The sequence below is a fragment of the Culex pipiens genome, chromosome 1 (assembly GCF_016801865.2).
Source record: "Culex pipiens pallens isolate TS chromosome 1, TS_CPP_V2, whole genome shotgun sequence".
Classification (NCBI taxonomy): Eukaryota; Metazoa; Arthropoda; class Insecta; order Diptera; family Culicidae; genus Culex; species Culex pipiens.
The window spans coordinates 101,115,343-101,137,475 of record NC_068937.1 but is presented as its reverse complement, the minus strand read 5'-3'; the positions used below and the strand labels follow the sequence as shown (position 1 = coordinate 101,137,475).

Below are 22,133 nucleotides of genomic sequence, written 5' to 3'. Positions count from 1 at the left end.
GTTACACTCTAAAAAATAAAGTTAGAAAAACACGAAATATTAAAATGAAATATTTTGATCTAAATGAAAAAATGACCCTATATTCGAAAAGTACATTAAATTTCCCTTAAAATTACATGTTCCAAAAAAATTTACAATCGAATAACGGAAAATGGATGAGTTTTTTAAACTTTTTTAGTGTTTTTTTCGATGAAAAATACGTTTTTTCAGAATTCTGAGTACGCCATCAAATCGAGCGTACAATTTTACATAAAAGTCCCTATGACACCAAATTTCTATCTCATCACCGTTTAAGGCTGCAAATTATTGAAAAACACCTCTTTTTTCGCATGTTCAAAAATGGAAGGGGTCGTACCGCCCCTCCGTCACGAGATATCTAAAAACCGACCTCGGATTCGTGATCAGAGACAAAAGTTACCCCTTTGGACAAAGTTTCACGCAAATCAAAGTGGGGTCTGGGCAACTTTTCCCGATTCCGTTTGAGTTGGTAGAGAATTACCCAAATTTTAAGTTTGTTTGAAAATACCCTTTTTAACTTTGTTTTTTTTTTTTAATTATGCGTGCATCCCATTTTGAATTCTACATTTTTTTTAGATTTTTTTATAATTTTATAATTTAAATTTTAAATATCAGAATCTTGAATTCACGACCTTCATTTTTTTTTCTGTTGAAAAAGTCTTTACTGATTGAAACTTGGAATGTAAATAACGTGACCGATTTTGGATTTTTTTGCGTGACATACTTTATGGATGGCCTATTTGGCATATTTCCATGCAACAATTAATTTTATATAAAATCTTCACTGCCCTTAATTTAAAGAACGGCTGTTACATAAATTTGCTCGAAATGTCATAAAAAGTCAAACTTTACCAAATAAAGTACACGTAACCCACATAAAAAGCAGAACGAGGGGTACGTTGATACACAAAGTAATGTTGTAGAGCGTTACATTGGACGTAAACAAACTGCCTATTCCACTCACACTTACCGCGAACGAAAAAGTGAGATAGAGTGTTGATTTACATTCAAGATTACGCCCTTTTGAAAAGTTATTACGGAAGTATCAAGGCTGTATATCAAAGGTACTCGTCATCTTGCTTTGCATTAGTGTGAGTGTATGACTCCGTGCCACTAAAACCAAAACAATAACAAAAGAACAAAGGACCGTGCCAGGAAAACCAAAACATAAACAATGTCAATGTCAGTGGAGTGAGAGAGTCAGAGATAGCGATTTTGACAACCGCACTACTACACACTCAATCGCGAGTACCTTAGGTAGAAAGCCATGCGGAAGTATTGCTAGCGCCACAGGTATTGATCTTTCTATTCCGACAACAACAAATACTGCTGTCAATGTCAATAACATCCATGACACACACTTCCTGACCTTGCCCCAAAGTTACCCAACATCAACTCTAGAATTGCGCTGATAACAGCCCGTCCACAATCACATCATATCACAAACGCGGAATCCGAGTCCAAAAATACAATCGTACGTCATTGTCCCCTCCCGTACCTTACGCACAACCGGAATTAGTCATCCTAGATGACAGATCCATCAAACCCCCCGTAAAACCCCTTACCTGTCTAACCTCAACCGTCGCGTACTCCACCGTCATCGAACTGGCCGCCGACATAGCGTCCAACTCGAGCTCCCCTCCGACGCTGCTGGCCGTATCGGTGAAGTCGGACTCACTGTACTCCGACCCCGTCAAATAAGGCAACTCGTACAGATCGTACTGCTTGCGCCGAATCTGCACTCCGGGCGCCTTGCCACGGTCCACTTCCCGCGGTGGAACCGGCCCCGGCGTCACCGTCCGGACCGACTCCACGTCCGAATCCGCCGGCGTCGGCGCCGGATCGTTGTGCGACTTGCAGCGAACGTCATTGTTATTCGTTTCCGTCGTGGACCGCCGGTTGACCGGTTCCACTTCCGAGTTGGGTCGGTGGTGAAAATCGACCGCCACCTGGATGTCCTTCTGCACTTCGTCGTCCCCACTGCTGATCACACTGACGTGCCGGGGATCCCCACGCCCGGCCACGCCGGACATATCACAGATCTGAAGCTTCTTCTCGTCCACTGGAACCACCGCAGCTCCACCCACTTCTTCCCCAACTTCCCCCCTAACACTGACCACATCTTCTTCCTCTTCGCGGGGGGCCTCTTCGACGGCCTTCAGCTCCAAACTGCGCCGGTTCTTGCGCTTTTCGGCGATCTTGCTCTGCTTCCGCGGGATCCCACTGGCCGCCGACTTCCGGTTGTCTTTGGCCTTGTACTGCCCGGCAGGTTTCTTGCCATTCTTGGAAGGTTGTTCCGCGAGGGGTTCAACCCCCGCCGGAAGCTCGTCCGGAAGGGTGACCTTCCCGGAAGCTCCCGGGTGGAGCAGGTCCCAGAATGCCGGAAAGGCACACTGCAACCCACCCTCCTTGAGCTGCTGGAAGATCAGGTACGAAGTGTCCGTGTAGCGGGACTTGGGCTGAAAGGAGGACATTGGTTGATTAAGGTATGACTGAGCGTGCGAGCAAAGTCCTTCGTTCTGAACGCGTGGCACCAAACTGACTATCTCTGTGGGAAGCGTGTTTTTGGCAATCTTTTTCGGCAAGGTGATATCCAGAGCAACATTTGAAAGGGGCGGTACGACATTGCTCTTACGGCCTTTCATTACACGCGTTTAAATGGGACGAAAGGCCGTAAGAGCAATGTCGTACCGCCCCTTTCAAATGTTGCTCTGGATATAAGGTTGTTATCAGTAGTGGTGGCATAGACTTGGATGAAAGACATTATGGGAATTGGCTAATTTAAATTCTGGCAACACTGTCCGCAATTTACACCACTTTGAAACTTATGATACTATAATAAGAAGATAACAAATATTTTTTAAAAGAATTTGACTGCAGTCCGTTTATATTATAGCAACTGTTTTGAAGATTCTGTTAACAAGCATTTACAATTTTTACCGTTAGATTTTCAATTTTGGCCGTTGTTCATTGTTTATTGTTGAAATTTTATTGTTCTATTGATTTCAAACTATTATTGTTGACAGAAACACAACGTATTGCGATTATTTAATTTCTCGATTTTCTTTATTTGGTTTTGCTTGTGCATAAAGTTAAAATAATATTACTTTTCTAATCAAATTATATTGATTGTTTCAATCTTCTTGGATTACCTTAAATAAATTATCGGAAGCTTCGAAACAACTTGATGTGGCATATTTTGATGTTATTACATTTGATTATATTATATTTCCTCTTACTCATTTACTATATTTATTTAACCAATATTTACTATATGTATTTCAAGCGCCGAATTTGACTGCACTCCGTTTGATTTGTACAATTTGTGGTCGTAAAATCATTTTTACACGATTGCAAATGTTTTGCACTCATTTTTTTTTCCAAAAAATCAAAGTTTTAACGATTTTTTTTCTTCACGAAACATAATTTCGTGATGCATAATAAAAATTAAATAGAATGCAGGAAATTAAATTTGTTCCGAAATGTGTTTGGTTTAAAAAAAAAATACAGTTTTTTGAGAAACTTTTAAAAGCGAGGAAGTAAAATTTTGAGAAACTTTCAAAAGCGAGGAAATAAAATGTATGTAACTGTAAATATGACTGTAAAACTGTAAATATTCAATTCAATTCGGTTTATTTGTGAATAATCAAGTTACAATGAGTTCATTAAGGTACCCAAGTAACAAGCAAAATGCCTTTACTTCTTAACAGGTTTTATAAAAGGTTTGAAATTTGCTTTTCTGTTTTATGAAAACATTGATCAAAACTTGCTGGGTTTATGATACGAAAGTTTTAAAAATATCTTTAAGAATACTTTAAGAGCATGGAACATAGTTTTATATCACACTTCATTGTTTCTCTTAAAGCTATCCCAGAGAGGTTATTTATAAGACTTTTAAGCATTGTCAAAACTGCTTTGAAACTAAATTAAAACTACTCTGTTCTATGAAAGCATATTTCCAGATTATTTGAACTTGATCTGTCAAATCACATTTTTTTGTACAGTCGGTCGGTTTAGTGTCAAAGAAACTTTTACCAAAATTTGTGATCCCGGTAAACAAGTGATACTTTTCGCCCGTTTCCGGCTCCAGCGCGGATGTAACGGAGTACACCTATCCGAGGGTAATCGAGTACATGCCGATTTGGTCCATTGACATGCATGGGCAGTAGATGTTTTTTTCCGGCACGTGTTGATCGAGTAACACGAGAATCATCATGGGCGCCGATTCCGTAGCTACCGTGAAGCCGACGCGCAGAATCGACAAGCTACAAATCATCAGTTAGGCCATCCGTTTGTCCGTCAGAGCCTTTCGAGGATAAGCTGGATAAGGCGTTCCGAGAAGCGGAAAAATTCGTCACGGAGTGCTAGTGTTTTAACGTTGGTCTAGTGTTGTTTATTAAAATCAGTGTTGTTGTGTCGACGGTAAATTCCTTTATGCGAGGAAAACTTATGATGATCCCAATCAAATAAATGAATAAAGAATATGAAAAAAAAAATGTATTTTGTTTTTTATCCAACGATGAAAAAATAACCATAAAAAACGTTTTAGATCTACCTCCTGCTAACTAAAATTCGCATGCGCTACGGTCGCAGTACTACGCCTTTTGCTCTTGGTTAAAATCGCCTTAAAGCTCACTGCAGTCTACATGTTCTTGCTTAATCTTGAACAAGAGCTTCGCAAGAAACAAAGCTCTTAAAGTTTCTTGTACAAGAGCTTCTTAAGAAAAATGGCCCTAATAACTGCTTTGAGTAAGAGAGAATAGTTTTTATGAGTTCAGCCATATTAACACGAAAAAGCAACGGCCAAAAATGGAAGCCATGTTGATTTTTCAGAAAAAAAAAAATCAATCGGTCCATCAAAATAAAAAATCGATGCAATTTTGAACGATTCATGCCTTCGATGCATATTTTTTCGAGGTATCTAAGAAAACTGACCAGTGAAATTTTGATGGCAAGAATTTTTCAGTTAGAACGGCTGCGTAAAGTCACAGTAATTTATTATTTTGATATTATTTTATAGTTATCAATATAATTTTATCTTTTTTCATTGGCCATTTGTGATTTATTTCATAAAGAATTATTGAATTTAACGAGATTATAATTAGAACTGATTTTCCTTCGACAAATCAATTTTATCTTCAACGAGAGAAAACATCTTTAATGAAAGTTTATTTCAGTCTTGAAAACCTCTTCTGTGCGGTTATAAATTTAAGAAGCTTGAGCATAAGTTTTATTTAAGCAATTAAATACACCTGCAGAGTGTTTTAAAAATCAATGTCTATGCTGATGAGTTTTAGATGACTCCTAATAAATGGTCATGATAACCTCCTAAAATAGTCCACTTTGCTCTTAACTCAGGTTTAAAGCTGATTTATTGTTGTCCTGGAGATAAAATGGCTTTATGGTCATTTTTAGCTAAGATAACTTCAATCTCTCCTCAAGATAGGTACAAAACTGAAAATGTTACTTGGGTACATAACAGAGTTTTGGAGTTCCTTTCAGCTGTGTGTTACATCGTTATTCAATCGAAAGTATTATTACTTATAAATATTAAATAGAAGGCAAGAGTAAGAAAAAGTTTTCAAAAAACTTACAGAAAATAACTGTAAATATAAAAGTTGAAAACTTGCCAATTATTTGAAAAGGGTGAACAAGTTCCTGAAAACAACTTCTTTCAAATTTTGCTCTTCATACATGAAAAAAAACAAAATTGAAAAAATAGTTGATTTTGTGAAGCGATAATCAGTTCTAATCGATTTTTGTATGTTTTCTTAAATCTTAAATAAGAAAAAATAAGCGATTTAATTTGACTACATTGTTGAATTATGGTGAAAAATATACAATATGGCTGGATAAACTTAAATAATAATAATTAATTCTGAACATTTAAATATTTACTTTTTTAATATTGAAAATCGAATCATCAAATTAAAACATAAACTTATTTAAGTAACACTAAGAAAAACTATATTTTTTTTCAATGATAATGTTAACAACTAACTGTCCGTTTTTCAAAATAACGAAAATAAACAAATATATTTAAAATCTTTAAAAAGCTGTGCAGGGTTAAAAACACAATTAGCAATTTTACTCCCTTTCCATGAAAAGTGTTATCTTATTTTATTAGGCTAATAAAAATTTTGTTAAAAGTTTTTGTGCCAATAAAATAAATTTAAAAAAATCAATAATGTTAAGCCTAAGCTAACTGTCATAAAATGTATTATAACAGCTATGCAAAATGTGCAATTTTTCGAGATTTCGGCCATCTGAATTTTTGACATTTATTAATATGGCTGGGATTCGAAATTTAATAATGAAGAATAACTTATTTTGTTTTGGTATTTTCAAGTAATGGTCAAGATTTTAAAATTTCGAAATAATTTTTCATTGAAAAAAGCAAAAAAATCACTAAGTTTTCTATTTCTTAACGCTGAAAAAAAAAATTCTCAACTTATTGTTTTTTTAAATGGGATTTTTTTTAAATGTTTATCGACTTTTTTTAATCACTTGTTTTTCAAAAAACATTTGCTTGGTCAAATATGTTTTGCTCGATCTAAAATTTTCAAATAAGATGGCATGTTATGACCCTTTAAACATATGGAAAAATAGTGTTTTTCGGAAATCAATTTTTGGTGACAAGAGTGATTCAATAAATTTGAAACTTTTTTCTCCTCTTCTTCAAAATTTTTTTTCTTCAAAATTTGAAGGCAAGTCATTTTGAATTTCGATAGGCACCAAAAATCAACTGTCATTTAACTTTTCAGATGTCGCATGTTTTGGCGTTTCAAACAAGTTCCCTTACAAAGTGTGTACAAAATACACGTTTTTGACTGCCGGTGGGTTTAATAAAGCTCTGGCATTTTATATAATTTTCAGGAACAGCAATTGTTTCCTGTTTATGTTTCATTACTGCTAGAGAGTTTTTGAGAACGAAAAAAAACTTTTGAACTGAGAAATCAGCCATTGCGAAACTCAAAAAAACCACAATGAAAAATAAAAGTTAAAAAAAACTTCAGATATTGCTTAAGATCCTTATTTATCATCTAGCAAAAATCCCGATCATGGAAATATTGGAAAATAAAGAACAAGTTGATGTCTACGATGTCTAACTAAGACACAGACAGATTCAATCAACATAACCTTGAATTGAACTTGTACTAGCAGATTTGGAAAGCTTTTTCAACACGTAGAAAGAATTCCCCAACTTAATTGATGTTTTGAAATAAAACTTATACTGTGTTAAATAACTGTGACTTATTGCTATGAAATTTTTGTTGTTGTTGTTTATTTAATTAACGTTACTTTAACCAAAATCAAATTTATGTAAATGTTATAAATTTATTGTACATAATTCTTTCAATTTTTTTCCACAATCAATAATTTTGCTATAAAACTCGAATTTCCGGGTCCTGAGAATTCCCCGAAAATGGCAAAATTCAACTCTCGAGTCTCGGGAAATTGAAAATCTCGAGAATCGTCACCCTCTAGTTATGACAAAACGGGCAGAATTCAGAGTATGACACCAGTAAAAAACCCCCGATTTAATCCCACCTGGGGTGAGAAAGAGCCATTCTTACTAAAGAATATAACAATGGTAGAACTTCTTTCAATTAATAACATCGACTTTGTTTATTTATAACGTCAGCTAAAAAGAAAGTCTTATGATGAAAGCAATGTATTATGATGATATTATGAGTATTATGAATGATATGATTTCCAAAAGAAATTAAAAACGCAATTTTCACCAAAAGAATATTTTTGATTGTACAATATGTTTGTACGTTTCTAATCAAACAAGCGATTATGACAAATGCGATCATAGCAAGTTTCCCATGCGCCAGCGACAACGCACACCGCGGTTTTGGTTTTCTAGTTTCGGTACGAGCCCTTTTGTGTGACTGTGTTGGTGTTTTGGTTCATCGTACCAGCGCACCAAGACAAGCAAAACCGAGGTACAAGTGAACCGCGTGTGCCGCACGGTGCAGGGAAGCTAGCCATTCAGGTTCTACGAGAGTGACAGAGTCAGAGATAGCTATTTTTAACAACCGCACCACTACACACTCAATCGCGAGAACCTTAGGAAGAAAGCCATTGGAGTCGCCAGCATTGAACACTTTGAAAATGAAATAAACGATGAAAAGCTTAGAAAGCTCCTATTATCCTATCCAATGAACCCTGTTAAATAAACTTACGAAATCACGAAAAAATGAAGTCTACATTTAGGCGATTTTAGGAGCGCACGGGAAACAAAATGATTGTAGCCGGATGAATGTCCTATGTCACATAGGTTTTTGCATAAACATTGGACAGTTATGCAAAAACGGACAGGGCAAAAGAAACCGAAAAGCTACGATATCTTACATATTGAAGGAAACATCGGTAGACAAGCTACTACAAAATGAGTATAAGTCGAGCCACAAAATATATGCGCCAGCATTCTCGCGCCGGTATTCGAAGCTCAACTTGACAACTTGTCGACTTGGCGACGAAGGGTCGAAAATCGATGCAGTGTGATTTTTTGACGATTTTTCCGATTAAAATTCATGCTGAATCGACATATTTACGAAGATGGAAATGACGTCCTGCCTTAAAGTAAAACCTATACCTTTCTTTAGTAAGAAAGGCAAAAATATATAAATTTTATGTTGTTAGTGCAAAATCAGTCAAAATTATTGACTGGCAATTCTATTATACACCCAAAGTTAAAGAACGAGGGGATAGTCCTCACGAAAAGAATCGTGAGGAAAGTGCTATATTGCGAGAGTATAGTCCTCTCGCGTGTTCATTCGTTCATTGGAACAGTTCATCCTATGAGTGGCTTATATGGACAAACGACCGCCACTTAGTCACCGAACCGTGGTGGCCCATACGGCAAAGGCACGGTACAATATGCCGAAGGTTTTGGGTTCGAGTCTCGGTACCGTTCCTTTTTTTTTGATAGATGAACTTTTTTGGAAAATGAACCATGAGTAAAGTACTCTCGGTAATTTCGGGATTTATCCTCTCCGTCCGCACACAGTACCATTTTACTACCGAATCGTGCTCTTTATCCTCTCGTATGCCGATGCCCAGTTCTGGGTGTAGCACTTTCAAAAACACAAAAAAAGTAATTTTTTCCCAGTTCCTGAGAGGAACACCCTTGACGAGTATCGGGGCCGGCATTTACAAAGCGGATTCAGTGGCAGTTTTAACTCAACTCATGTCACCATATTAAGGTTAATGTTAACATTCCATAGGTCGCCTTCCTAAGGTGTCGTTGATAAGGTCCAGCTTGCACTACCTTCTCTTTACTAAGCAATCGAATCCAGAAGAGAAACGATCACCAGTTGTGTTGGTCCGAGCCGGGATTTGAACCCCGATCAACCGCTTACGAGGCGGAAGCGTTACCACTAGGCTACGTGACTCGGTCTGACGTGACTCGATTTTCAAAAAGGCTGACCTACAAAAATTGACAAAAATGACTGCGTAGGTTTAACTCGAGGGGAAGCATGAAGTTTAGGGTCCCTAGAACCATGTGTACTTTGATTTTTTCCAAAAATTTGTATGGAGAATTAGGGCGGTTCGTCACTGTTGCATACAAGCAAAAAATTGCATATAATATGTGGGAGTAGCGAACAGCACTAATTCTCCATACAAACTTTGGAGAAAAAATATTTGGCCCCGTCTATATATTTTTGAAAAAATTTAAAGTGCACATGTTTCTGGGGACCCTAAACTTCATGCTTCCCCTCGAGTTGAACCTGCGCAAAAAATTTGTTTTGTTGGTAAAACTTTTTTAAAAGTTTGAATTTGTTAGGTTATGAAACGTCTTCAAAATCATTCTATGTTACTTGAGTAAGTCAAATTTAAACATTTTTTGTATGACGAAGTCACGATTGATAACAGCTCGGTCCTCATAAAGTTTGGAACTTGGAGAGCAAAACAAAAAATCCATAAGTGGAATAAGGTCAGTGAAGAATACAACCAAAAAACTTTAGGCGGATTACTTCACAAGCTTAGTGATTAAACGGTGTTTTTTGTGGAGATTTGTTTTTGCTTCTGTTCATGTCCACTGAAGGATTGTGTGTATAGAGAAGGTGGAACAAATTGAGCTGCGATAGGGAGAAATTTGAGCTTCTGAGTAATTTAAAACGTGCTTGTCATGAAAAGTGTAATCTCTCACACCGTTAAACGGGAATTACACGTTAAATTTAATAAACACAAATTTAAAATTAAGTTCAAGCAATTCGATTTTGATTTGTTTTAAAATCAATTTCCAATACAAGTGCAGTTCCATTCGAAAGAAGGCAAACAAATGCGATCAACTTGGAAAACACGTGTTTCCCTTCGAATGGTTCCCCCTCCTCCCTAGACAAACATTCCTTCGGAAGCCGATGAAAAACGACTCGATTTGTAAACACTTGAGGGAATGGTGGAAAATTAAAACTATCCGGGGAATAACACATTTTCATTATGCCTAGGCTAGGGGAAGATCATTAATTTTCCTAGTTTGGCTTAAAAGAGGGATTTTTTTTTCTCGGGTGAGAGATTCCAGTCGTGTTCTGGTCCAGGAAATGCACTCCTCTCTCTAGCTGGGTCTCATCACCTTGATCCGGTGTTTTTATGATCTTCCACTGTTTTTTTAGTGCTGCAGTTATTTGGATCTATTTGGATAAGGGGAGATTTTCAAGAACGGGAGTAGTTTTTATCATGTCTCGTTTGGAAAGATTGAAGAATTGATTTTTTTTGTTCGATTTCTTGGTTTTATAATCATATTTACAATAACTTCAAAACTCAAATTTGATCCAGGCTGGCATTATACAGAAGAGTCTCAACCTGCACGATTGTGATCTGTTCCAAAACACGTGTCTCAAGTATAACCCACTCCAAGTAGCACGCTTATCGCAGCTCAGTCAAGTGGATACTTCACTCTTTATCCAGGGTTTGGCGGTGCGTGTCGTTCAAGTGACCACACACGTCACTACGTGCAGGTCTGCGTTGAACCTGGCCGGTCCCCCATAACACACATATCAGATATGAGCTGTGACATGTATACAACATGGTCCGCACGCAACGCCTTCAAGTGCTGCGGCGAAAAGGTCAACTACCCCCCAGCCTGTCTTGAGTTGACTCGGCTGTGATCGTTTGGGGGGTTGATCCACAAATCGGCTTGTACTACAAAGTATTGTGCAGTGTTTACCATTTCTGTTATCGATTTCAGTTTGATCCGAAGACGGAAAGGTCACACATGTTGCCTCTATTGAGAAGAGGAACGTACCATTTTGTAATTGAATACCGTTGAAGAACTCGCGTGGTAACCTCAGTCAACCAACAGGTCGGTGGTGACACGGAAAAATCCGGTTCTGGCGAAAACTCATGAATATCAATCCAAGATAGCTATGGAGGAATCCTTTCCGTGCCACCGTGATTGCGAGTGCGAAGATAATTGACAGGCCTGTCAACGCCTGCTGGGCCATGCCAGGGAACCCTGATACTGATTACAGGTTTCCATACGACGTCGTCGTGCAAGTTAATGGATTGGTTAAACCAAACTCTCACTTTCGACATCTTCGTCTTCTCCCAAAACCCTGAAGACACCATAGTGTACCCTGGTCATGTCGTCGATTAGAGGAGCCCAACTTGGTAGCACCCGCGTGCGGGGACAACAAATCTGTGCGCTCTGAAGACACGTCTATCATCGGTGATCATCGCGTCTCGGAGAACCGGAGTGGTTATTTACGCAAATCGTGAAACTAATAGATGGCACGACTTGTTGGGTGCCCTTCGTCGTGCCAAGACTTGAAGTTACACGTGCGGCCAAGGTTTCAAAGAGGTGCAGGAACTCGCCAGATTGTTGTTTATCAACAACGAGCGGCATCTGTTTTGGTTGCTTTTGGTACCATCGGTGGCGGTACAGTAACACTTTGTTGATTTGACAGTTCTTTGATGACGCATTTGAAGCAATGAAGCTTCTCTTTCAATTTGCAAAAGTGTCCCTTTGAAAAAGGTCAAACCATCGGAGATGCACTGTGTAGCGACGCAACGTGGGAGGTCTTCAGACAGATAAATACAGACCACGCGTTGGCCAAACTACTCGGTGACAGTTTCGTGACATTATCGCGGCGGCAACCCCTTAAAATGGGCCGACGATGACATTATCGGCGATAAGGTTTAATGTTTAATTTTGGCTTTTGAAAGTATTTCAAGCTGCGGTTTGATATTTTTTGACAACAAAAATGATTGCACATTTTGATCACGATGAGCCAAAGACAAAGTGTAAACAAAGAGTGCATTATGCTTGTTTCGAATATAAACATCACATGACATGTTTGTTTACACTTCATGATAGGGTTCTAAAGCCCTATGTAAAATTTTATGTACAACGGTAAACAACACAATTAAAAACCATTTCTGATCACTTTTTTTAAAGCAAACAAATAAAATTGACAAGACAACATTTTTTCGATGGATCAACTATGGTCCCCTTGGAACGAGCTGTCATGTAGGATCTTTTATGTGAAGGCCGCGAAGTTATTTTTTTTTAAATTGATTTAAAAATCCATTTTAAATCCTTTGCGGTCGTACAAAGGGTAAGCTTTATTGTTGTGAACAATAATATTACAAATTAAAGCCTAATTTTAGGACCCAATTAGCCCATAGAGCTAGCCCCGAGTGTGCTCGGATTTGGACCGCCCTACTGTACATCGAAAATTCATTAAAACTCAAAATATTTTTGATATAGGTAACTCAAACATGTTAAAAATAATTATAAACTTACCGTTACCGACGGGTTTTTGAAGGATGGGGAGACAACAACAGCCTAATTGGTAGGCTTAGTGATTTTCAACGCTCAAAATATGCAATTTTTACGGAAACCTTAATTTCAAAACACCAAATTTTACGGAAATTTGGCTGAACGTGAAAAATACAGAAACTACTTTTCATTTTTCAGTAAACTAAAAAAAATCTTTTCTTAATTTGAACGTGACGAAAATAAAAACTTTTCCTTATTTCAAAAAAAAGTTTCCACGTGGCTTATGGATGGGCTCTATATTATCATTAATTGAACTTTTTTTTAATATTCGAGTAATATAACTAAAAAGTTTTTGCTGATTGGCTTTTATTTTATCTATTTACATTTTATTGATTTTCATATCTTAGCAAAATTTAGCAATCTTGTCCAGCCAAAATAATTAAAATAACTTGAGTTACGACATTTTGCCCAGAAAATATATTTTTCAAGGTTTTCATCTCTCGTTTCAAAAAATAATAAAAAATCAATAGGCAAAACAATTCTCTGAGAACTCTTTAAAATATTATTCTTAATCAGAAAACAAAAAAAAAATGTTTTTTTTCCGCTGGAACCATCCACCGAAGTAATCCAACATCGTGAAAGTTAAACAGGTCTCCGAAAAAGAAGATTTAAAAGATCAAAAATTCTATCCTTGTGTCTTGAATAAGCCAAGCATTAATCTTTTAATTTTTTATACCTTTGAAATATAATAGTAGTCAAAAAAACTCTAAAATTGTTATTACAGCGAATAAAAATATTACTAAATTTAGTTAGTTTCCTAAGAACAGCTGAGATCTATAATTGATACTCTAAATAGCAATCTATTTATTCAATATTATTGTCTGCTCTTATTGAATTCTTTTTTTCATTGTATATTCTTATTGCTTACTGCTTAATGATATTATAGTCCAGACTCGATTATCCGAAGGCCATGGTAAAATTTCACTTCGGATAATCGAATCACGAATTTTTTTTCGTTGACTTATTTTTGATTGTTGAGCTTTAATACGACCCTTAAACTACTCTAAAGTGATTTATAATTTTTAAATCCATGATGGCGGCCAAACTAACGATGATAAAATATTGAATCAAAATGCATTTTTTAATTTTACAGGCGATCAACCATTCAAATTTGACTAAAATGGGGTCGCAGAACTCGAATTTGATGTTCAAAGAAAGAAATAAAAATACAAACCTTCAGATAATCAAACATCGGATAAACGAGTCTGGACTGTATATCAATGATACTCAGGGAAGAGACTGTTTCTACTGAATGTTACTTTAACATGCTAATTGCTTTTAATTGATTTTGAAAAATAAATCATTTCAATTTATAAAAAAAATCGGTGCAATCTTCAAAAAATTATCACAATATACTTAAGTCAATTTTAACAAGTTTTGGTTGAAAAAGCCAAAATTTGTATTTATTAAAACTTTTTGTTAATATCATTCAAGTGTTCGCGGCATTCACTTTTCAGTAAATGTTGTAATTATTTTATGTTAATGTATGTTTTGCTTACAATTCTTCAAATGGTTCATATCATGCTTTGCAATTAAAAGCTAATAAAATTTACTTGAAAAGTCTTCATAGATCAAATTTCACGAATTTCTCGATAATCGTGATATCGTGAAAATCCACTAACCCTACTAATTGGCTTCAAGTTGTTGAAACCGCAATTTTATTTTACTTCAAATTAACAAATTTGGACTCAAATATAAAATACATTTTGTATATGTTGTATTTTTGTATTTTTTTATTCGAATTATTATTTTTTGTAGCTAGTCAAAACAAGTTAGAGTAGCCAAGAACTTGCTGGAATTACCAAAGCTTAGCAAGAATAAAAGTTAAAAAAAAAACAAGCGAAACCAGTCAGAATGCTGAGTTTCAAATCTTCTAGCTTTGTCCAGCATAAAAATTTGCAAAACCAACCAACTTTTTGACTAGATTTTCCAATTTTAGAAACTGGTTAGAACCATTTTCCTTTTTTTAACAAAAACAATTTGGTTAGGCTTTTTTCGCCATTTTCACGTCAAACAACTTCCATTGTCTTTTTATTTTCATCTAAAATGTCAAACTTAATGGTTGCTGTTCAGAACGAAGGACTCTGGATAAAAACACATTAAAATCAATTTCAAAACTTAAACTTACCGGCACGTCCATCCTGCGAGCTTGACGTCTCCCGTTAGTCACCTCGTTCGGTGTCGTTGGTTCCCATCGCGATGTTCGAAGGTTCGTACTTTTCTGAAAACGAAAAAGTCCCAAAATTGGTTTCGATGCTCAACCACGTTTTAGTTCTTCCACCAAACAACACAGCGATGCTTGCTTTTACCACAGATTTTGGTGCTCTCTTTTTTCCAGAATTTCACAAACACTGATTTGTTAGCACTTTTTTCTTCTTCATTTTTTGACTTGAAAACGGACAGAAGTCACATCTTTGACAAAATTGTTCAAAAGTCATAATGAAATTTGAATTCTCAAATAAAACTTAATATACTTATTTGTTAAAAGTAATCTTGCAATAATTGGATGGAAATATCCTGGAATTCTAAAGTTTGGGGGAAAATATTCGATCAATTTAATCGTTTTTATTTTGTTGGTTTCATTTGAAAACAAAAATATGTCGATTAATTTATGACATTTTTTGAAAAAAAAAACTTATATTCTTGAAAAAAATCTCTATTAAATTGAAAAAGAACATCATCACCAGATGATGACGATTCGCGTTAATGAGCTTCCAGCTTCCAACAAAACACCATGAGATGCAGTTGACAGCTTGAAAGCTGAAACCGCGCACCGGTTGCACTTTATTACTGCCAATTACTGGCCCGGTTGCCGGCTAGTAGAGTAAATAAAGGCGCGTTGTTTTGCATTTGAAGTTCAATTAGAATGAAACCGAACCGAACCCGGCGGCAGATGCTTTATGGCTTTTTTTACTGACTGGGTTGCTTTGTCGTCAGAATGGTTGAGAGATGTTTATATCTGGCAACACTGCATATCTGGCAACACTGCAAACTTTTCCGAGATGTCTTTAATGCAGCTCCTAATCAGTAGAAGTCGGCTTAAAACGGTACCCTTTGACAAATTCCCAATCCCCGTTAGGGGCGCCCCGCAAGATGAATGAATAATTTCCTCCGAATATGACAAATGACCATCTCTTCTCCGAGCTACCTCCACGAACCGCTTAAATCCATACTCCTCGCGCGTAGATTAATTGCAATAACGGCCAACCCCCTTCAGATTCTCCCGGGGTGTTGACAGGGACCAGCGCAAATGAGGCTGTTATTCCACTTTTGTACGCGTTGCCCTGCCGTACAATTCCGACCTCTGTTTGGCGCTGACCAAGACGGCGAGACTTCCAGGGATCGGCGGAAGAGGAGTTCTCGGTAACTGGACCACATCGACGCTCCACCACCACCACCGGGGTTGGGCGGAATCAGATTTAATCTTAATTGAAACAATCAGTTTTATTTAGGGCTCGGAGGTCTCTTTGAAGAAGTGGGTACGCGCGCAGATCTTCGCTTACAACCGGTCTTTCCTGGTCTCTCCGTTCTAAACGAGAAACGCAGAGGTTCTGCGATCATCGCCGTGATCACCACAGCAACTAATTACTCAAGTACCTCTCAATGTTGAATTGATATCATATTCCAACCTACCCCCCACCGGTTAAGAGGGGCCTTGGGACGTTGCGACAGCTTCAGTTTGCCAAGGTTTCTAGAGGAAAGGTTGGAAGATCTTTCAATTGAATGCTAAACTTGTTTTTAGACTTGGAAAGTTTCCCAAACTTGAAGATAACAATTCTAACCGGACTCGGAAAATACCACAAAAGTAATTAACAAATCGTTCAACCTTACAACAAAGTACTTTGACCGCCAACTAACGATGATCGCGATCGACTAACGCGATCGGTAAATATAAATTATTCCAGCATGATCAAGCTTTGCCGGTGGCGGCGGCGGTTGCGACTTCTGGACCCTGTTCGCAGTACTTAAATAAATTCATCTGACCTCGCCGGGTGACCCGTTTCTGATCCGCTTCGAAACGGAACGAAACTAAAAGCTGGCCGCGGGGTTTTAAAAGTGTTTTCGGTAACACTTTGCGAGTTCCTCGACCACAATTGTGAAGAAGCAAAGTGTCGATTTACGATCAGACGAGGATTGGGTCGAAAATTAATTTTCGTTTTAACGACTTTTTTTTTCTTTAACTGTGAGGCGTCACTTTATTGGCAGATGTGTTGAAAGTGTGTGTGCGATGGAATTTGGTGAAAACTTCCGAAATGACTGGAGGGTGTAAAATTGGGGTGACCAAATGTATTTTTTTCTTTTGTTTATTTTTTTTTCTTTTGTTTATTTTTTTGACTTTTTTGACTTTTTTGACTTTTTTGTCTTTTTTGTCTTTTTTGTCTTTTTTGTCTTTTTTGTCTTTTTTGTCTTTTTTGTCTTTTTTTGTCTTTTTTGTCTTTTTTGTCTTTTTTGTCTTTTTTGTCTTTTTTGTCTTTTTTGTCTTTTTTGTCTTTTTTGTCTTTTTTGTCTTTTTTGTCTTTTTTGTCTTTTTTGTCTTTTTTGTCTTTTTTGTCTTTTTTGTCTTTTTTGTCTTTTTTGTCTTTTTTGTCTTTTTTGTCTTTTTTGTCTTTTTTGTCTTTTTTGTCTTTTTTGTCTTTTTTGTCTTTTTTGTCTTTTTTGTCTTTTTTGTCTTTTTTGTCTTTTTTGTCTTTTTTGTCTTTTTTGTCTTTTTTGTCTTTTTTGTCTTTTTTGTCTTTTTTGTCTTTTTTGTCTTTTTTGTCTTTTTTGTCTTTTTTGTCTTTTTTGTCTTTTTTGTCTTTTTTGTCTTTTTTGTCTTTTTTGTCTTTTTTGTCTTTTTTGTCTTTTTTGTCTTTTTTGTCTTTTTTGTCCTTTTTGTCTTTTTTGTCTTTTTTGTCTTTTTTGTCTTTTTTGTCTTTTTTGTCTTTTTTGTCTTTTTTGTCTTTTTTGTCTTTTTTGTCTTTTTTGTCTTTTTTGTCTTTTTTGTCTTTTTTGTCTTTTTTGTCTTTTTTGTCTTTTTTGTCTTTTTTGTCTTTTTTGTCTTTTTTGTCTTTTTTGTCTTTTTTGTCTTTTTTGTCTTTTTTGTCTTTTTTGTCTTTTTTGTCTTTTTGTCTTTTTTGTCTTTTTTGTCTTTTTTGTCTTTTTTGTCTTTTTTGTCTTTTTTGTCTTTTTTGTCTTTTTTGTCTTTTTTGTCTCTTTTTTGTCTCTTTTTTGTCTTTTTTTTCTTTTTTTTTCTTTTTTGTCTTTTTTTGTCTTTTTATGTCTTTTTTTGTCTTGTTTCTTGTTTCTTGTTTCTTGTTTCTTGTTTCTTGTTTCTTGTTTCTTGTTTCTTGTTTCTTGTTTCTTGTTTCTTGTTTCTTGTTTCTTGTTTCTTGTTTCTTGTTTCTTGTTTCTTGTTTCTTGTTTCTTGTTTCTTGTTTCTTGTTTCTTGTTTCTTGTTTCTTGTTTCTTGTTTCTTGTTTCTTGTTTCTTGTTTCTTGTTTCTTGTTTCTTGTTTCTTGTTTCTTGTTTCTTGTTTCTTGTTTCTTGTTTCTTGTTTCTTGTTTCTTGTTTCTTGTTTCTTGTTTCTTGTTTCTTGTTTCTTGTTTCTTGTTTCTTGTTTCTTGTTTCTTGTTTCTTGTTTCTTGTTTCTTGTTTCTTGTTTCTTGTTTCTTGTTTCTTGTTTCTTGTTTCTTGTTTCTTGTTTCTTGTTTCTTGTTTCTTGTTTCTTGTTTCTTGTTTCTTGTTTCTTGTTTCTTGTTTCTTGTTTCTTGTTTCTTGTTTCTTGTTTCTTGTTTCTTGTTTCTAATATTTCCAACAGAATTATTAAGTATAGACTGTTCGGTCACTCTAACCCTTCTTCATATCGATCCGAGGTCACCACGAGGGTGTTAGTTTTATGGAGATTGATTATCATCCGTCGATCAGCGCTTCGGTCTGTATGATTTCGAAACTCCCAGTAGTTAAATTTGCTGACTCAACTCCTCCCTGTTTGCCTCATCCATTAGTACTAATTACCTGGTTGAGCCCAAGTTAATCAACAAAAACTCCAACTCTTCGCTGCAGAAAATCCGCATTTCATCCACAAAGTCAGTGACTTTCGGATTGTCAACCGGATTGTACCGTCGATTTCCAAGTTATTTGTACGGCTTCCGCGAAATCTCACGCTCCACTTCTGCGGTGGTGGTGACCCGCACAAAACCAAACCACACCGATCTTGCATACAAGTGGTCACATTACCTGCGGCGTTACGGCCAACGACGACTGGTATTGCGGGCCGCGTGCGCAACTCCCTCCCCGAGGTTCTGCCGACCACAATTGGTTTCAATTACTAACCGGTATCAACTCTCGGCACAGCAATCACAACTCGGCGATGATCGGCGACGTCGTCGTCCAAAGCTGATTGATTTGTGCTGTGTAGAGATCACGATGTCTTGAAGGCAGCTTTTAAAGAGGGTAATTCCGAGGTCCGAGAAGGTGTAAACGAGCTGCTAATTGCAGGTTACCAGAAGGGCAGCGACGACGCCAAGATTAGAAAGTGGATCAACTTTCGTGTGGTTTAACAAGCTTAAGGTGGGGGAAACGCTTCCTGGTAGATCACGTTTATTCAAATTAGTTCTTCAACATTTCACCACAACTGCGGCGTCCGCATCAACTCCAAGAACTTGACCAGTTGCCGACGCAGCTCCGCACCCAGCAGTGGAACGGTTCCAGTTTCCATAGCTTCACGCACAACCGAGTAGATCTGCTGGCGCAGCTCAACCGGTAGCAGCTGCAGGAAGTAGTCCCGCAGACGGTGCTGCAGCTCGCGGGAGATCTCCGGACGTTCTCCGTTGAAGAAGGTCGCCTCGACTTCGGCGCGAAGATCCGCTGGGAGGAAATCCAGGAGGAAGGTGAGCTGCTCGCGGTGAGCTTCCGCGATGGTTTGTGGGCGTTCCTGGTGGGTCAGTACGGCGGCGACCTCCTGGCGCAGATCTTCCGGCAGGGTGGTCATGAACTTGGTCAGACGGTGGAACCGAGACTGGTGCTGGGCGGCGAAGTGGGCACGAATGCGGTAGCGCATGTCTTCCGAGATGCGGGGGTACTCTCCGGAGGTGGCAGACTGCTCGTACAGGTTGTGGACCTCCTGGCGGAGGTCTTCCGGGAGCATGGAGAGGAAGCGGTTCAGGCGGTCGCGGTGGAACTCCTTGTGGGAGGTCATGTGTTCACGGATTTGGTCGCGTAGCTCCGGGGACCATTCGGGACGGGTTCCGGTGGCGTGCGATTGACGGAGGACGGTTTCGACCTCCTGGCGAAGGTTTTCCGGCAGAAGTTCCAGGAAGCGGTTCAGTCGTTCTTCGTGGCTGTTTTGTTCGCGAGTGAACTGCGGGTAGGCCGTGGCAACGCCGACGGCGGCCAATATTAGAACGGTAACTTTCATTTTTGATTGTTTTTTCTCGATTGATACTCCAAGAAGTGCTGAAGTTGCCTTTTATAGCTGGAACCTTATCAGAGCCCTTGTTCTGAAGACCTGTAGATGACAATCTCCCCGAAAAGCCATTACTCTCGCGACCAGACTACCTTTCCTGTTTTTGTTGGTAACTTTCCAGTGATTCACATTTGGGAATCTCCCAATCAATCACATGACTTTCTCAAAGTGAAGTTCCGTTCAAACCGCTTCAAATCAATCAAAATTCCTCCCATTTAATCGGTCCACTTTGGTCACGTGCCCAAATTTCAACCTCCAAAACCCGAGCCAACCCTAACTTCCAAAATTCCTCCGGAGGTTGTGGGCAGGTTGTTTCGAAAATCTGCTGCTTGAGGAAGCATTTGACGCGGTTGAGGTTACACCCACCCAAACTTGGCGTTTGGGGCTCTTGTGTGTGTATAATAAGAAGCTAATTGGGGAGGGCCGTTTTGGGGGGGTGCCGCGATGGGATAATTATACAGAGTGGCCAATCGAATAGCCAAACAAACGACCACGCTCCGCGTAGAGCCGTCGAGGAAATCGTGGTTATGCAATTGGTTATGTTGTGCTGTTTGAGGAAGGTTACTTTGTTTTGTTTACATGTTTTTTTGACACTTTCAGCAACAAATTGAAAAATTCCTTTTTATCATAAAATAATTGTACTGAGTACTCCCTGGGAGTGAGTTCAATGAATGAATTTCTAAATTTCAACATAAAAATTTAAAAAAATTAAACTCTCAACGAAACCGCCAATATTTTCCCTCTAAATCACGTCCAATTTCACGCCTTCCCGCACTTGCTGCGATCCAGAAAGTGGCCAAGAATCGCCCGTCAATTCCCTTCGGGAGCTCAATCGCAGCAAGCCGGCGTGGCGCGTGTAACCCGACACCCACATTTCCTGCAATTTGACGTACTAATTGCGTGCTCGGCGCGTGAACTGGCCCTGCCACACAAACAGCCAAAACATAACCTAACCCCGGAAACTGCACCGGGTGTCTGCCGTTTAGCGGGCGGTAAACATAACCTACTTCTTTTCTGAGGGGAAGAACTTCTCAAAAGGGTCTAACTTGAAAAATATTTTTTTAATTGATTTTTGTTATAATTTTCCACACAAATTACAAAAAATGCAATTATAATGATAACTATAAAAATAAAATCAAATGCAAAAATTACACCCAATTATTTTTTTTTCTACTGTGAACAGCTCAGGTCGAAACGTCGTGCGTGCTGTTAAAGTGCATCCAAACTCATGATTCGACTCGGCTGGGTTTTGTGAAGTCAGGCGAGCGAGTAAATTTGAAAATAAATTATTTATGAAGCGCATAAAGACGCAGCAGCAGCAGCAGGTCGTCTGCGATGTGGTTTGGTCGGGAGTCGGGAGTCACTTTTGAAAATGTCTGATCATGTTTCATGCATTTAAAAAAAAGTATTTGAAAGAAATGTTTGTAATTGAAAGATCAATTGATATTTCAGCAAAACAAGCGCAAAAACTGCAAAAAAAATTGCAAAAATGCGCCCATCTCAAACGTTAATCCATCGCAGGTGATTTTTTTTTAAAAAGAAGCTGAAGCTGTGTAGTAGGTGTTGCTTTTATGAGGCTTGGATTTTCTTCATTCGCCCAGCTTGATGATGGTGGATGGCGCGTGCATCATGCTGGAAATTGAACCATATGGGTTCGAATCTAATCACAACTTCGAGGACGACTTCTGGTAGCATGTTGGTGAAACTGCTGTAAAACTGCCACCCGTATGGTCATTCGATATGGCATCAATGATGGGATATTTGAAAATCAAATCTGGCTTTAAGTTTGCTTACAACACTTTAATAAAAAAAATTATAAAGGAAATTTTTAATTATGACCAGTTAAGGAGTTGGTCTTATTCGTGGTTTCTCACTATT

General features: G+C 37.8%; 1 protein-coding gene across 1 annotated transcript in view; it reads right to left on the bottom strand.

Annotated features, from left to right (window-relative positions):
* LOC120424769 (uncharacterized) overlaps positions 1 to 22,133 on the bottom strand; it is a 426,898-nt gene that overhangs the window by 228,856 nt on the left and 175,909 nt on the right. Inside the window, exons 5-6 of the mRNA XM_052706009.1 lie at positions 14,940 to 15,032; positions 1,584 to 2,477 (exon numbers count right to left, since the gene is read on the bottom strand). Of these exons, the coding sequence (XP_052561969.1) occupies positions 1,584 to 2,477; positions 14,940 to 15,032 (987 nt within the window). The remainder of the gene's footprint in view (positions 1 to 1,583; positions 2,478 to 14,939; positions 15,033 to 22,133) is intronic.